The sequence below is a fragment of the Mirounga leonina genome, unplaced genomic scaffold, assembly GCF_011800145.1.
Source record: "Mirounga leonina isolate KUSES-001 unplaced genomic scaffold, KU_Mleo_1.0 Mir_418, whole genome shotgun sequence".
Classification (NCBI taxonomy): Eukaryota; Metazoa; Chordata; class Mammalia; order Carnivora; family Phocidae; genus Mirounga; species Mirounga leonina.
The window spans coordinates 5,691,187-5,709,555 of record NW_023270739.1 but is presented as its reverse complement, the minus strand read 5'-3'; the positions used below and the strand labels follow the sequence as shown (position 1 = coordinate 5,709,555).

At 41.1% G+C, this 18,369-nt stretch overlaps 1 protein-coding gene across 1 annotated transcript in view; it reads right to left on the bottom strand.

The window, feature by feature from the left end:
- ENTHD1 (ENTH domain containing 1) overlaps positions 1-18,369 on the bottom strand; it is a 103,873-nt gene that overhangs the window by 4,854 nt on the left and 80,650 nt on the right. The window contains exon 5 of the mRNA XM_034987467.1: positions 7,312-7,707. Within this exon, the coding sequence (XP_034843358.1) occupies positions 7,312-7,707 (396 nt within the window). The remainder of the gene's footprint in view (positions 1-7,311; positions 7,708-18,369) is intronic.

Below are 18,369 nucleotides of genomic sequence, written 5' to 3'. Positions count from 1 at the left end.
GCGCAGGGGTGCCGCTCTGACTTCCCTGCTGGGTCTGATGATACTCCTTCACCCTCCACTCTGCGTGCTGCTTCTGAACCAGCCTGACGGGGAGCTCAGGGTTAGCTAAGACCGTTTGCCGAGCTGTTTCCTACCATTCTCCCCATTTCTTTTTGGGAAATGTTCATTATTCTGGCTCTGAAGCCTTTTATAGACAAAAAGTTAAAGGACGTGTGTGTGTGTGTATGTGTGTGTGTGTGATGTTTGGTTTCTTTCCTTAGCAAAGATGAACTGAGAAACAGCTCTACTGAACAACCACTACTGAAATCCAGAGTACAAAAATGGAATCAATGAGATATAAACAAAGGATGGAGCCAGTGAGAATGCTCACCACTATCCCAGCATGAGAATGTATAGATTTTTTTTCCTCTCCCCAAATTAGAAAGTAAAGTCCAGCGCAGTCTAACACACTTACCCGAACTGTGGCTCATGAATATAGTGATTTGGCTTCTGTGCATCTATTAGCTCCCTTTTTCTTTTCAGGGTGCACGACAAACGATCTAATGACCTAAAGGAATAGTTTGACCTACAGATAAATAACTTAAAGTTTAAATGGAGGAGGAGAAGGAATGGACTGTTCTAGGAACAGAGCTATTTAGCATCAAGAGGTCAAAGGAGTGGCTGCAGCAAATCCGTCATTCAGTGGAAGTATCAGAATGAAAACATTAACCTGTATTTGGTGGCTGCCTTGGACAGAGCCCCCTGACAGCTGAAATCTGCTACACTGTGAGTGTGTAAATCTTTTTAAATTCACCCAGCTCTTTATCTCCAAAGAGTTTACACTACCAGGCCTGGACCCTTCATATACACAAATACTTCTTAAAACAATAAAATAGAAAAACAGAAAATAGACGCTGTCTTTTCTAGCCTCGATCATCCAGCGTCCACGGAGACTAGCCATCAAACCCACCTCATCGTTTCCTGAATTCCTCCACCATGAGTCACCTTCAGCCATTCCTCTGAGCACTCCCTAGAACATGTCATCACTCAAGAACTGCCCTACTCTGAAATCTTGCTTTCCAAGATGACTTCTTCTCGATTACTTCCAGCCCTCTCGTTCCGTTTAATGCATCTACACTTTGGCCTCATTGAGCCAGTAGATCCAATAATCCTTTTATTTTCTCTCATTCCATCAATACCCACCTGACTCCCCTCTCTTGTCGAGTCTAGAATCCCATTATCCATCACTTGAACCACTTTCTTCCCCCCATCACCCCCTGCCATGTTCTCTGCTTTATCTGCTGCTAATTCCTAATCCGGGAGTCAGCAGACCTTTCCTGTAAAGAACCAGATTGTAACTACTTTAGGCCTTATGGGACCTAGGGTCTCTACTGCAAGTACGCTCCGCTTTGCAGCACAGAAGCAAACAAAGATGACACGTAAACCAATTACTGTGGTTGTTCCAGTAAAACTTCATTTACAAAAATAGGGAGGGGCCTCATTTGGCCCCAAAGCTATGGTTTGCAAGTTCCTGTCCTAATCCTATTTCAATTCAAGTATCTACCTTTTTCATTCCTACCCCCAGGCGGCTCAGCACTATTGAAGAAAAGGATCCTGCAAATTAGGATTCCTGCAAATTAGGATTCCTGGAAATTAGGATTCCTGCAAATTAGGATTCCTACAAATTACGGCTCCTGGCTCCTTTGTCAAATCAGTGTCTTATCAGCTCCTTCTTCCATTCTCTGGAGTGGCAAATCTAAATTGTACCAGTCCTTTCACCGACTTCTACCACCACTCCAAACCCCTTGGTCTGGGCAGGTGACCTCAGACAATAAGATATGGAGGCCATGACATATAATGTGTAGTGCATGAAAGCTCGACACATCTTAATTATTAAAAACCACAAAACCCTTCTCTCACATCTGATACATCCTTTCCCCTCCTTCCGTACAGGCCCTCAGGATGAGGTGTTTTCTATTCTGGATTCTAGCCTCCTTGCCCCCGGCCATGCCCCATCTCAGGCTAGCCCCCCTCCCTCTCCCCTGCTCTTGTCTCCCAGCTCCCACCCCATTTCCTTCCAGGCAACAGCCCCCCTGCCGGGCTCCCTGCTCCAGTTTCACCCCCTCCATGACAGTCCTCCACATTCCCTGACACAGTAATTTTTCTAAACACATTTGAAAAGCCACTTACCCGGTTTAACACCTTTAGTGACTTGCATTCTCTTCAAAATAAAGTCCAAGCTTCTTAACCTGGCCCACACAGCTCCTCATCATCTGTTCTGGCATAATTTTCTAGTGTTTTCTTCCATTATTTGTTCATGCACACATTCCATCCCTGCTTTACTAGGCTGCTTTTAATTCACTTATTAAATACTGGGTACCTATTATGTCCAAGACACCGTGCCTGGTGCTGGGGAATACAATAGTAAACAAGCAGACACGGTCCCCTCCCTCAGGAAGGGGCATTCCACTTAGGGGTGGGGAGACATTAAACAATTCAATACATACATAATTATACTGAATTATATAATAGAATTAAAATTAGACCATACGTGCTAGAAGGATACTTATAGGTACTAAGACAACATATAGTGGGAGGGGGATTTGAAATAATAGAGGGGGTCAGGAAATCTTGCAGAAGTGCTCTCTGAGCTGACCCCTGAAGGATGAGTAGGAGTGAACTGAGGAAGGGGTGGATCAGAAGTGTTCTGGTCTGAGGGAACAACAGTACAAAGGTGGCGAAGCAATTTGGTTTACTTGACAAAACAGAAACAACACAGGCTGCTGGGAGAGGCAGAAGCTAGGCCGAGCAGGGTATGGAAGGCTATTTGATCTCTAGGAACACAGTGAGAAGTCTGGGGTTTCAGTGGGGGAATTTAGTCCTCAAGTCTTCTGGCTGTTCTGTGGAGAATGAATCGGAGCTCCTAGACTCTCTTTGGTCAGTCATAACTGTGCATTTTTCCTCAGCCTGGAATGCCCTTTCTGGAAGCATAGGAGTCTCCTCGTTCCTGAGAATAAGAAAGGAACTCCTGGGTACTTTTGGGAAATAACCAGAATGGATCTGGAGGGTTAGGAGGGGGCTGGGGGCCTAGAGCTCGAAAAGTGGAACTAAAAATATGGACACTGGAGTAATAGCAAACTTTTCTATGGCACCTGCCTGGTACCAGATCCTACTCGGATCTGTTTTGTGTTTGTGAATTCATGGAACCCCTCCAGCAGCTGTATGTGGCAGTGCCAGCCTGTTCCCAAATGCCCTGTAGATGAAGACACTGATGCATACGGGTCACAAAACCAGTGGCTGGGCTGAGATGATGAACCCCGGCTGTGTGACTCCAGAGCCTGAGCCGCTAACAACTCTGCAATTCACCACTCTCTGTGCTATGATGGAATATATACTCCATCTCCATGTTTTAAAACCCAACATACAGTATGAAGATTTTGCCTTAAACAGTCATATGCATTTAAAAAATTAGAATAGAGCGCTGTGAATGGTGCAAGACTGTTGAATCTCAGATCTGTACCTCTGAAACAAATAATGCATTATATGTTAAGAAAAAAAAAAAAGAAGAAGAAGAAGGTAGCGGGAGGGGAAGAATGAAGCGGGGGAAATCGGAGGGGTAGACGAACCATGAGAGACGATAGACTCTGAAAAACAAACTGAGGGTTCTAGAGGGGAGGGGGGTGGGAGGATGGGTTAGCCTGGTGGTGGGTATTGAGGAGGGCACATTCTGCATGGAGCACTGGGTGTTGTGCACAAACAATGAATCATGGAACACTTCATCTAAAACTAATGATGTAATGTATGGGGATTAACATAAGAATAAAATTTTTAAAAAAAATTAAATAAATAAATAAATAAATAAAATCTTAAAAAAAAATTAGAATAGAAATCAAGTTTATATTTACCCACATATTTATCATTTCCAGTGCTCAGTTTTTCCTCCCCACCAAATGCACTGGGGTCTTCCCCTCCATGAATAGTTTAACAGTCAGTCAAGGATTCAGGCAGAGTTTATAGACAGAATGTGGGGTGGGGCTCACCCCTTCCGAGTTTCCCTCCCTTTTGGGATTTCCCGCAGAACTGTCCAGCTCCTTTGCCAGTACTGAAGCTCTCTTTTGATACCTCATATGACTGAAGTGTGCCCTCCCGGTCTTAATGTTGGCTAGTGTATTTTTCAGCTCTGGAACTCTCATTTCATTCTTTCTTTACAGATGATAGTATTCTGATGAAATTCTCCATCTTTCCCTCTGTGCTCTTGATCATATTAATCACAGTTATTTTAAAGTACCTATCTTATAGCATCAGTATCTAGCTTATCTGTGGGTCTGTTTCTGCTGTCTGTTTTTCTCCTGGATTTTATTTTATTTTATTTTATTTTTTAAGATTTTATTTATTTATTTGAGAGAGAGAGTGAGAGAGAGAGAGAGCACAAGAGGGGGGAGCGGGAGAGGGAGAAGCAGACTCCCTGCTGAGCAGGGAGCCTGATGTGGGACTCGATCCCGGGACTCCAGGATCATGACCTGAGCCGAAGGCAGTCGCTTAACCAACTGAGCCACCCAGGCGCCCTCTCCTGGATTTTAAATGCCAAAAATTTTGCACAAAAAATGACAGGAGCTCTTAAGAAAGGATTTCGTTGTCTTCTAGAAGACAGATGGGATACAAAGCAATGACTTTGCTCTAGCTGGAGCTGGGTTGCAGCATTTGTGAGGGCTAGTCTCGTTCTGGTTTGCCCTTCCGCCTAGACGGTAGTTCTGGTGCTTCGGGTGGGGCCTGTCAGCGGCCCCGGCTCAGAGCATGGAGTCCTTACCAGAGCCACTACAACATGGCAGATCCTGAACTCTGACCTCTGTCTCCCAGCACCATGAGATGATTCGAATCTCATGGGTGGCGTGTTGGCCCCTTCGAAGCTGCTTCTCAGGCAGTTTCTTGGCACCACATCCAGAATGTGTGCCTCTTCAGCAGGAGGCAGATGTTTCAGCAGGAAATTACACAAAGACTTTCCGGCTTTCTCCTCTGTGACTTCCTCTCCTCTGGAATATTGACTCCTGGCGTCCCTGCCACCTGGGAAGCCCTAAACTCCAAACCTATCTCCCAAGCTCAGCGAGACCGTGGAGAGTCCAGGTCTCTGACTTTCCCTCAGTTTCTATATCCTGCTCTGCTAACAGGCAAATGATCCACGGTGGGAAAACTGAGGTGAATGTGGGACCAACTAAAAGTACTAGTTTCCTACTTTATTCACATCACTTCTGACACCAAATGTTTGGGTTTTACACACAAGGATTTCTCTCTTTCTCTGTATGTGACACCAACTAGGTGTCCTATAATTTAACTCCATTCTGACACTACCCAGAGTTAGTGCAGACCCCAGAGATTAAAAGCTCAATCCCTTAATCTCAAGACTCAAGTTTTAGGACTGCCCTCCACTTTAGATGCCAATCAAAAGTCTAGGCCTCCTGTATTTCTGACCTGCCGGCTATAAATTGAGGGATCCCATGATCCCTTCCTTGGGTTTGATAATTCACTACAATGGCTCATGGAACTTAGGAAAGTGCTTTACTTACTATTACTGGTTTATTATAAAGAATACAACGCAGAACAGCCAAATGGAAAGGATGCATAGGGCAAGGTATGGGGAAGGGGCCCAGAGCTTCCAAGCCTTCTCTGGGTATGCCACCCTCCCAGAAACTTCATGTGTGCACCAACCTGGAAGCTGTCTAAACCCCACTGTCTAAGGTTTTTTATGGAGGTTCCATTACAGAGACATGATTGATCAAATCACTGGCCATGGGTGATTAATTCAACAACCCTAGAGGTCAAGGGGTGGGGCTGAAAGTTCCAAACCTCTAACCACCTGATTGGTTACTCTGGCAACCAGCCCCCAACCTCCAAGGGTTACCTCAGCATAAACTCAGATATGGAAGAAGGATCTTATTACAAATAACAAAAATGTAACTCTTCTCACCCCTATCACTCAGGAAATTCCAAGGGTTTTAGGAGCTCTGTGCCAGGAGCCAGGGATGAAGACCAAATATATATTTCTCATTATATCACAACATCACAGTCCTTTTCCGAAGGATCTTGACCCATTCTGTGTTTTCTACCTTGGTTGTTTTACAGGACTTCAAACCAGCTTTTAATAGTTTTCCAGCTTTAACCAGTATTTTTGGTGGGAGGGTTAGAACAATACTATCTACTTCATTATAAATAGAAGCAAGTCTTCCTTCCTAACTGGCTTTAGAGGAGCTTCCAGCTAATTTTTATAACTAAGTGTACTTGGTACACAGGCAGCGGCCAAAAACTATTTTCAATGATCTTTTGGGGGGTATTTGGGAAAGAAATGAAATCAAAGTAACAATTTCCCAGGGGAACAACCATGCACTGAAACCACCATGCTCACCGCGACCAGTACTCAGTGGCTTCCACATTGGCAGTCTCTGCAGAAGAGTTAATTTGGTGACAAAACTAAGACTCTGTTTATTTTTAGGCTATTCGGTCCCCCCCAAGTTCTGCGAAGGGCAGCAAGGAGAATCTGCTATCATTCACGGAGGTGAGTTTCTTTAGCCTCGACATGTTGGCTTCCATTGTTTGTACATATATGGCACTTTTGACCTGAGTTTGAGGCAGTTTAAAATATTTTTATTAAAAACTTTATATTTATATGAGTTCGTCAGCATTATTATACATAAGAACCAATAAAGCTACTCAGTCTTTGAAAAATGCACGAACAAACAAATCCTTCTTTTACTAATTGACTTTAAAGAAGAAAGCATAATTATACAATGTAGGATTTGGTAACTGACAGCCAACAACCTGGATTCCCTTTACCATCCAGGCTCAAGAATACTGCGACCCTTTGAATGTTTTATAGGACAGAAAAAGGAAGAGATTCTCCACTGTTGTTTTGCAATCGGTACACAGCCCTTTAAAAAGGCTGCACGTGCGCGCGCACAAACACACACACACATATTGTGTGTATACACAGCAATATACATAATAACTAATTCTTCTTATACAGTCTCTAAATAAGTAACCTAAATGCCTAACAGGAAGCTCTTATTTAATGCTAATTCTTTCTTATTTGTTCGGCATTAGAATTGCTCAGAACTTGTGCTTCCACCAAGCACCTGGAGCTCCCAACGGAGAACTGCCTCTCAGGGCTTTAATAAAAGTGGTGCTTTCCCAACTGAGACGTCCTTCTCTCTGGTGTGGACATTTTAATACCACTGGATGGAGAGTGAAAGTAGGGAACCAAAAACAGAGGCAGAAAGCACAGAAAAGTAACAGAAGAATGCTTTAAAAGAAGGGTGTGTGTGTGTGAGTGTGTAGACTCACCCCACGTGGTCACAGGCTTGAGGTTTTCCTCATCCATCTGAGCAATGCTGGATTGTGTTAGCTTCTGAAAGTCCTTATTGCTTACAATCTCCTTCACTGGGTTAAATGTTTTAAATGAGGGAGAGACATAGAGCGTCTCTACAGAGGCTTGATTATAGAAAGTAGAATCGGACTTTGACATCCTTAAATTAGGGCTGATAAACTCTTCTTTATCCGGTGACCAAAATGATGGTAAAGCTGTCAACATTTCAAAAGTTCTTGCAGCTGACTGCATTTCTAGAGGCATTTGCAAAGGGCGTTCGGTTACAGTATTTGTAATGGTATGGTCTGATTTCTTGTCCAAACTCACATTTGTCTGCAGAGATGGGCTCTTTTCTGTGCCCCTAGGCACAGCATCTGTAAAATGACAAATAAAAACTATGATCAAAAAATACAGCTGAAAGTATTCTATTCCAAGTCTGTTGCCATTTTATTTATTTTTTATTTTTACTTTTTTAAAGTCAACTCTGCACCGCACGTGGGGCTCGAATTCGTGACCCTGAGATCAAGAGCTGCATGCTCCACTGACTGAGCCAGTCAGGCACCCCCAAATCCGTTGCAATTTTAATAAATCAGATTTTTTAATGCCATAACAGGATTCTCTATTTAGTTGTTTCTACTTTCTTACTATGTTTTTCTTCTGCCTATATAAAGTATACCTCAGCTATTACTGATGCATTAGTCATTTGGTGGCTATTTCTCTCTCTCCTCACTGAAGCACAAGACAAGGAAAGCTTCAAATAACTTGTCTTTAAATATTTCTCTCTTCACCCACTTAATCTGTCTCTGAAGCCACTATATTTTTAGTACCTTCAAACATTCATCTTTTACAAGATAAACTAGAGAAAATATGCCACATCATACTGGTCTATCCCTATAGAACCCCCAGCTACAAAAAAAGTCTATTCCCCCTATAATAAAAAAATGTCTTCTTGTCCCAGTGTCTAGGCAAAGCCCATGAAAGAAAGCCCTACTGAGGTAGCAGCCTAATTTTAATAAACTGTTTGTCTATGCGGGAGAGCAATCTCTCAGAGCCGCGGTGATGATTACCAAAATGTAAGTTCCATCAGGTTGGAATCTTTGTCCATTTCATTCATTACTATCACCACAGGGTACATAGACTATAACAAAGTACCTGGAATGTAATGGACAAGCAATATTTATTACAAATGGAAGAACTGAAAGGAACAGATATTTAAGGTGGGTCTGATACAGGAAGATCTATTGAATCTATAAATTATGAACCTGGTCCAAATTTTTAGATGCGAATTGCTATCAACACTCAGTGCTAGGGCTTGCTCTCAAGTAGTTTTACCTGAAGTTGGATATGGAAGGAAAGAGAATTCTCTTAAGAGACAGAGTTGATGAAATGAGAGGCATAATGAGGTGAGAGTGGGCAAAAGGAAGATGAAATCATTTGAAGCTTCCAGAAGAGAAGAGGATACAGGAACTGTGTAATCTGCTATCAACGGCTGACATATCACAATGCATATCATAACCCACCTCGCAAAGTACGTTTATAGGCCGTCACCATCACTGTCAGGCTCTGAGTTATTAAAGAAAAACAGATCTCCGTTGACTCTAAAAACCTTCCCTCCCCTTTTCACCTACCGTTGGAGGCCAGCCCGGGCAAAAGGGCTGCTGGGAGGCCACAGCATCAGACCTCACTGCCTCTGTCAGGAAGTCCAGTTCTTTCCAACCCTCTCAGCTGCAAGCTTTCTCATCTTTTCAAACTCAATTCAAGCTTCACATTCTCCTGCCCCAATCCTTTCCTTTTCTTTCCTTGCCCTATCCTGTTCTTTGTCTTTCCTCCCCACACCCTGTTAGGAGCCCTGTGGATTATCATTTCTCCCCAGTCTGGCCCCTACCTGAGAACAGGCCTCTGAAGAGACCTTAGAAGGAGTCTTGTTTGTGCCCCTTAACAGCGCGGTCCCTAGGATGTGCTCAGTAAATGCTTGTTGAGGAAAAGGACAAATCGAAGCACAAGGATAAAGAAAAAGTAATGCCTTTGTTTTTTTTTTAAATCAAATATAGTTTACTAAATAATAATTAAAAGAAACAGCAAATCAGTAGATGAAAGTAACTTCCAAAATATCTCTAATTTGCATATGACCAAGTTATATCTAGTTGGTAAAAGGGTCTGTTAAAAATACTAATATATTCCTGGTAGAAAGCTAGATTTACAGTATTCCCAAGTACATGTGTACATCACCATATTTACATAAAAGCATTCCTTAAAAATGAACCGTAGTCAAAGATTTCTCCATTGATTTCCATTTTACATCTGAGAAAAATGGGGGAAAAGCATTTTTCTACAGCAACAGAATCATCTTAAAATTTAGCAATATGTCAAGTAAAATAATTCAGAATGACAATGACTTACTGATGGAAATACTCATAAGAACACTCAATCTAAATCAAAACTGGGATGTATAAACTCACCTGTAGAGCCATCATTTTACTTTATTATTTATTATTATTTTTTTAAGTAATCTCTATGCCCAACAAGGGGCTCCCACTCATGACCCCGAGGTCAAGAGTTGCATGCTCTAGTGACTGAGCCAACCAGGCGCCCCTAGCCATCATGTTGATGTTTAGTACAAAAGCTTAGAATTATAAAAGAAAAAGTTATCTTAAAATTCAATGAGACGGGGCGCCTGGGTGGCTTAGTAGGTTAAGTGTCTGACTCTTGATTTTGGTTCAGGTCCTGATCTCAGGGTTGTGCAATCCGAGCCCTGTGTTGGGCTGGGCTTGGAGTCTGCTTGGGATTCTCTCTCCCTCTGCCCCCCCACCCCCACCCCAGCCGCTCAGGTTCGGCTCTCTCTTTCTCTATCTCCCTCTCAAAAAAAAAAAAAAAAAATCAATGAGACAAACCAGACTGAAGTCTAGCCCCCCTCTTTCCCAACTGTCCAGGAGGAACAGAACGCAGTCTTCTAATTGCTTAGACTTTGTTTGTTTGTTTTAAAAAATTCATTTATTTGTCAGAGAGGGAGAGAGCACAAGCAGAGGAGCGGCAGGCAGAGGGAGAAGCAGGCTCCGCTGAGCAAGGAGCCTAATGTGGGGCTCGATCCCAGGACTCTGGAATCATGACCTGAGCCAAAGGCAGATGCTTAACCAACAGAGCCACCCAAATGTCCCTAGACTTTGTTTTTTAAACTGGTAATCTTTTTTTCTTTTTAAGATTTTATTTATTTGAGGGCGCCTGGGTGGCTCAGTCAGTTAAGCATCTGCCTTCGGCTCAGGTCATGATCCCGGAGTCCTGGGATCGAGTCCCACATCGGGCTCCCTGCTCCGCGGGGGGCCTGCTTCTACCTCTCCCACTCCCCCTGCTTGTGTTCCCTCTCTCGCTGTGTCTCTTTCTCTCAAACAAATAAATAAAATCTTAAAAAAAAAAAAAAAAGATTTTATTTATTTGAGACAGAGAGAGAGAGAGAAAACAAGCTGGGGGGAGGGGCAGAGGAAGAGGAAGAAGCAGACTCCTTGATGAGCAGGGAGCCTGATGTGGGGCTCGATCCCAGGACTCTGGGATCATGGCCTGAGCTGAAGGCAGATGCTTACCCTACTGAGCCACCCAGGCATTCCTAAACTGTAATCTTTTTAATGAATAGAACAGTATGATCTAAAGAAGAAAGCATGACAAGATTCAAAAATAATGATTTTAAATGCGGTGTAGATGACAGAGGAAAATGTTTACTTAATTAGAAGGTGGAAGAGGCCTGAAGAGTCTAGAGAGTAAGCTGTGCTGGGGGCCTCCGCCGCCTCCTTGCTCCACCCCTCTTCCTGTGTGACACGTCAAACAAATCCTCCGAAGTCCAACCACTACTTTATTTATAGTTAATATTCACAAATCCTTCAAAACTCCCTCTTGTTTCAGTGACAAAGTCTAAATTCCTTGGGTTTTAAAGGCCCTCCATTGCTGCTTCTTTTTTTTTAAATTCGTTTTTCCTTTTCCTTTCTTTTTGGTTACAGTCACTCTAGAAAACTAATATACCTGCTAAGGCCTTTACTGAGTTAAGGAAGTCTGACCCACTTGCATCTGGCTCTACATGGTCTGGAGGTATTACATGGGGGTGTCAGCCATACCACAGAGTTTGGCTAGCTGCTAAATGCAAAGTGGAAGGTGGCAGAGTTATAGCTTGCAAATACTCTCCCAGCCAATCCTTCCAGTTTCTGGAGAGCATGACCCTGAACAACAGCTTAATTCTTCATCAAAGGATCCACTGAAGACCCTTCAACTTGACTTCCATTTATATACACATTATCTAGAAACCTCTACTGCCTTCCAACTTTCAATAACTTCACTTTTTTATTTTCTTTTTTAAAAATTGAGCTACAATTGACATATAACATTGTATTATGTGTACCACATAGTGATGTGGTATGTGTGTATATTGTAAAATGATCACCACAGTAAGTCTCATTAACATCCACCACAGTTATATATTTTTTTTCTTGTGATGAGAACTTGTAAGATCTACTCCCTTAGCAACTTTCAAGTATACAACACAGCATTGTTAACCTTAATCACCATGTTGTACATTACATCCCCAGGGCTTATTTTATAACTGGAAGTTTGTACCTTTTGATCATCTTCACCCATTTCTTCTTTTCCCATTATTATTATTCTATTGCTTATTTTCTATTGCTACTCAACAGGAAACTAACCTCCAGTCAGGCCATCTCTTCCACACTCACATATCCCATGTTCATTAGGGTCCCTTTAGCTTCATTCCCTATGGTTCTTTAGCTTTACTACAATCGATTTCTTACCCTGCACACCAACACTGGAATACCCTCTCCCTTCTCTATCTATTTCAACCCTACCAACTTCTCAAGGCGCATCTCAACTACTTCTGGAAACTATTTCCAATCGTGTCTACCTAATCCTTCCCTTCTCTGCATAGTAAATATTAGTTTCTGTAAATTCATTTTTTTGGTAAATTCAGTTTTTTCACTAATTATATACTCTATTGAACCGATAATACATCATATTAAGTTTCTTCATTCTGACTTTAGAGCCTCCACCATGCTTTTCCATGTAGGAGGTATGCAAATATTTGTTAAATTTAATAATTTATAAATTATCTAATATAAATGTTGTATGTTGATTTTGTGTATAATAATGTACACTGTATGTGAACGTTGAAAGGAATAATAATCAATCAAGAAACACTTGCTGAGCACCTACTGTTTGCACTGGACTGTATTAGACTCTGGAGCCATACATAAATGCAAGTCACAGTTCCTACTGTCATTGAACATAAGATCAACTGTGGATTTTATAGGGGTAGGTAGGTAGAATATATATACATACCTGCATATACATATGTATATACATACAAAAGTATATGTAAGATAAACACATAGAAATAACTAATAATACAAGTTACCAGTTCAGTTTCATAATGTCTAAGAGATTGTAGTTTCTCAATAACTGAGTAAACATAAAGAATACATTTGTATAATACAGTAAATTGAACATGTTCAGATTGGGTTCCCCCGAAAACCCCGAAAGCAGACTCTGAGAAACAGACTTGGATGCAGGTAGCTGATCTGGCCAGCGATCCCAAGAGCACGAGTGAAGGAGTGCAAAAGGTCAAACAAAAAAGAGATAAAGTCAATAAAGTGTATTAATGGCCAGATGACTATTGTGGGCAAATGAGGTTCGAGCCAGCTGGGTGCTGCAGAGCTGTCCTTTCAGGAATGGGAAGGAGACTCTTGCCTTCACTGGTTCAGTGTTGCCCCCATGAGTAATAAATCTGTGTCACTTCTAGGCTGTCCCGCGCTTATGCTGAACAAGTCTCTGCGCTCCAGAGGAAGCTCTGGAAGAGGACTTGGGAGACACGGGCACTCTCGGGGTACATGGGAACTAGTCACCGGGACTGCAGTGGTCCTCAGAGGCAGGCCCAGAGATTATGGGGTGGGGCATTCACTGCATTGCTACAAGATATATTCATTTATCAGCTTTCCTCCCCCAAAACCCACTGAAGTGGCAGAAATGGAACAAAGAGGTATAAACCTAGAAGGCCAAACAGAACAGGAGAGAAGAGAGGACAACAGGAGAGAAGACAAGATGAGAGATGTCAACAAATTGTTAGAAAAGGAACAGTTGATGGAGTAAGGAAGTAAACCCCCAGACACCTGGAGAGGGGAAGCCAATGTGAAAAAAATCAATTCCTACCACAGAACTCCCGAAAGTTTCAGGAAGGGGAGGGTGAGGCACCTTGGAAGGCTGGGGACTTTGTGCCTCATTATTTGGGGGAGAGGATCCTCATTCAGACAAACAGTGAGAGATGTATTTGTTGCCTGGACATTCCAATATATGTAGAAGAGTGTGGATAGATGCTGAGTAGCCAGTGGATGGGCTGGGCCGGTTATGAAGCTATTGTCTCTTAGTTTTGTGACACTGGGGACGGGACACCACAGACCACACCTCTGCTTTGCTGCCTCATTTTGTAGCGCAATTCTTCCTAAAACAGTCTGATCCTACTACGCTTAATTTCTTTCAGTTCTTCAAATTTACCATGTTTCCTCTTTCTAACAAGCTTTCACCCATACTGTTTTTGTGCCTGAAATGCTCTTCCCCCTCTTTATATCTGATTTCCAATTTCCAAGGTGATGCCCATTAGGTAGACATACATTTGCATATCTCTGTATTTTTGCTCATGCTGCTCCCTCAGCCTAGAATATCCTTCATCCCTACCCTTCTCCTCTATCAAAAATGGTTTCATTTGTCTAAACTCAATTGAAATACTACCTCTTTTGTGAAATCTTTATCCTCCAAGCTAAAATGAATCTCTCTTTTCTTTGTTTTTGCATAATACAATATGGATATTCATTTTTCTCACTTATTTCATTATTTAAAATATTAGTCACATTTGACAAATATTTATTAAGTACAAGGATGTGACAGGCACTATTCTAAGCTCTGTAACAGCGGTAAACAAATTTGTTTATGACTCAATTATAATTTCTTGTTTATAGATGTATCACCTCCAGTAGACTGCAAACTTCTTCAGGGCACACATCGTATCCAACTTGCTCAACCCATAAGTGACTAGCAGAGTATGTGACAGTCATTTGATAAATGAATCATTATATGGATGGTCTAGTTCAACAAATTATTATATGGATGGTCTAGTCATCAAAATAAACTCAACTGTTGAGAAAAAAGTCTTGGGGGACATCCTAATTCAGTCCCTTTGCAATATACACAAGAACCTGAGACTTCCAGGACCAGGAAGGGTAGAACCTCAGATTCTTGAATTCTAAATCAATGCTCTCTTTACTAGGGGCATAGAAGAAGAAATTGAAAGTGTGGTAGAATCAGCTGTACCTAGTACTTCTTCACTGACAATTCTTCTAGTGGTTCCTAACTGTGAAGTGACTGAAGTTTACCTTGGGGGTCACTCCTTTTGTCCCTGGTGCCACTTTTAAAGATGCAGGGCCATGTGGAGGAGTACCAAGTTAAGTACACAATTGGCCCATATATCTGTACCTATTTGTCTCCTCCCAGGAAAGGCTTTGGGGTAGATGTTTTCTTGGATCCATATAAATAATGCACAGCATTTATGGAAAATTTTCTGAAGCCCATGGGAACTCCTGGGGATTTGCTGGAGAATAGCAATAAGTATTATTTCTATGTGGTTGAACACAAAATACATAAATGTATACTCTGTAAACACTAAAACAATTGTTTCATGAGGGCTTCCCAACTTTCTCTGGGAGAGAATTTCTCTGAATTCCACTAAAAAACAGAGAGGACTACAGAGTGAATTAATTTGGTTGGCTTGCTTTATCTGGTTTCTCATTTTCTTTCAATTTAAACCTGAATGTCAAAGAGCTTTGTTCTCAAGTATCTATCTGGCAGACTCCTGGATGAGAAGCTCAGTATTAAATTATGAGACTGTACCCAGTTCTCTTTATTTTACAGTGCTTTCCACCTGCCAATATACTTGATTAATGCAAAATAGGACCTTGAAACATCAGTCATTGTAAAGCTGGTTTGATTATTCTTGATAGCTATCTTCAGGAAGAAGCTTATTCCTGTGTAACTGCAAATTTAAATACAGACTATCACTAAAATGCCTGAAGTAAGGGGAAAAAAACAAAACAAACAAACAAACAAAACCCCAACACCTCTCCATGCTTTGAGATTAAGGACAAAAAAGAAGAGCTATGCTGTTGAAGGTACTGAAAATGTTTTTGCTCATTTGGAGACGATGATGAAATCATTTTTGAAAGGGAACATTGGATTTAATTCTGGAGTTAAGAGACTTTGCCTACAGTAGGAACATTCTATACTGGTAACTCTTTTTCATTTTCCAATAATTCCGCTGCCTTATTTCAGGTACTGTAATCACCGCATATTATTTTATATTCCATTATATGGTGAATCTAATAATGGGTGTTAATTCCAGCAGAGCTATTGCTGTGATCAATTCTGTTGGTCTGATACACTGTATCCAATTACAGCTACAAAACAGAGAGCTGGCAAACCTGACAAAAGATGGATGCCAAAATGTCTTTCTGTAGTTTAAAAATGTGTAACCGAAGGAGCTTCTACTTTTGCAATTATGTTAATCAAAGGAAATAGGATCTGACGATAAGAAGTCCATTTTGCTAAGACGCCACAGTTATAAATTATTAATATAGAGGGGTGATTTGAATCGCTCATTAATATACTGGTTAAAAGTAGACAGACAAGCCACTAATTTAAAATGGATACTGAGGGGCTCCTGGGTGGGTCAGTTGGTGAAGCGTCTGCCTTCGGCTCAGGTCATGATCCCAGGGTCCTGGCATAGAGCCCCACGTCGGGCTCTCTGCTCAGCGGGGAGCCTGCTTCTTCCTCTGCCTCTGCCAGCCCCTCTGTCTGCCTCTCTGCCTACTTGTGCTCTCTCTCTATATATCAAATAAATAAATAAAATCTTTAAAATAAATAAATAAATAAAATGGATACTGAATGTGAAACTTGAATAACATGTTTGACATGACAATCTTAATATATTTTTCTTACAGTATATGTATGAAACCCCAAATAATCATAGTAAGTTAGAACAGCTATAATCTCCCTCTGATCCGTGTTACATTTAACTGCAGAATATACTGCATCCAAATTTTAAAAAAAGAAAATATTTTGGAAAATATGGCTATGAAATATGGCATGTATATTTACTACTTCTTTCAGTATAAATTTGAGATAATGGTTTAACTTCTCATAAGAAAATAGAGATATGGACCCATTTAAAGGTCTTTAAAAACCTCTTCAAGGGGTGCCTGGGTGGCTCAGTTGGTTAAGTGTCTGCCTTTGGCTCAAGTCATGATCCCAGAGTCCTGGGATCGAGCCCCACATCGGGCTCCCTGCTCAGTGGATAGTCTACTTCTCCCTCTGCCCTTCACCCTGCTTGTGCTCTCTCACCCCACTCCTGCTCTCTGGCTCTCACTCTCTCAAATAAACAAATAAAATCTTTAAAACAAAAAACAAAAAACAACCTCTTCAAGTAGACAGCTGAAGACTTCCAGGCCATGAAAATGGATCATAGTGAATGGATTATAAAATAGGTACCAAATGCTCATTATTAAATTTTATATCATAGTTATGGTTCCACCAACAATAAAAATGATAATTTCCCTTAATAGATTATCATTATAAAAACTGAAGCTGAACATGTCCTTGGGAAGCTAGTGATCATTACCTATCGCCACGTTTCCTGTTGTTTAGGTTAGGGTTGAAATGGAAACTAATCTCTGGCATGTGAAGGTCTCCTGCTTTACAGAGCATACTCCAGGATGAAGGAGATGAGCAGGTGCCTGAAGGCACAAGTGTTTGTGACCATCAGACCAAGGCTTAGCATGCCAATAAAACCCTACGGGGCACCCCAAGAGAATAAAAAATTAAGATAAATTGGTCAGAGTTCCAATTCTGACATGAATTAAACATAGAAAATGCTTTAAGTAGTACCTGGCACACAGTAAATGCGACAGGGTCCTGGGTATAGTTATTATGGAGCAGTCTGAACAAGGGAATGACTTTTCCCAGCCAGCCATGGCCCTGACTGGAAGCAGATGGGCATCAGCACGCATCAGGTACTTTCCCTTCCCTGCTGGAAATTCCTGTTTATGTAGACCACAAGCATGATGTGTCCTTTGGGCCCAATGTTCTTAGTAGGAAGTATTTGAGACCAAGAGAACTGATGTTCTATAGAAAGATGATGATGAGATGAAGACCTATCATTCTCAAACATTTTCCTCATTAGATGTACAGACAGTAATTACCCTTGACTTCAATATGGCGTAAAAGTCATGTCTAAGTCTGCAACACTGCAACAAACCTGAGAATATCATTTAAATTGTCAATTCAGATGAAGTGTTATTTCTCATGAAGTATGAATGCTTGATTTACCACAATAAGCCAAGAAAAAAAAAAAAAACCCTCACCTATTACAACTTCCTATGTCATATAATATACACCCCTTTGGAAAATACTTTCCTGAATACCTAAGAGGACACATACCATTTCTTTTTCCCAGGCAGAGTGAGTGTATAGTCCTTGCTCTTAGAGCTCTTTGCTTATATTTTTATAATATGGCTTACAGCACTATACTTTAATTTACCTATTAATGTTTCATTTGCTTTTTATTCCAGCACCTTCCACATATTTTCATTCATTCATTTTTGCAACAAATATATTGAGGATGGACCGTGTACTATGCACTGTGCCTGAAAGTTCAAAAGCCGGAAAAGTCCTCCGACATGGTAATTCATTTCAATTACAAAACACAGAGGATAAAATAATCATTGATATACTTAATATGTTTAAAGAAATAAAAGCTTGAAAATATGAGCAAGGAATAAGAGATTATATAAACAAAACCAAGTAGAAAATCCAAGTAGAACTTCTAAAAATTTTAAAAATAAGTAACTGAAATTAAAAAAATAATTGGTGACTTACACAGCAGATTAACTCCAGTTGAAAATAAAACTGGGAACTGGAAGATAGGTACAAAGAAATATTAAAAA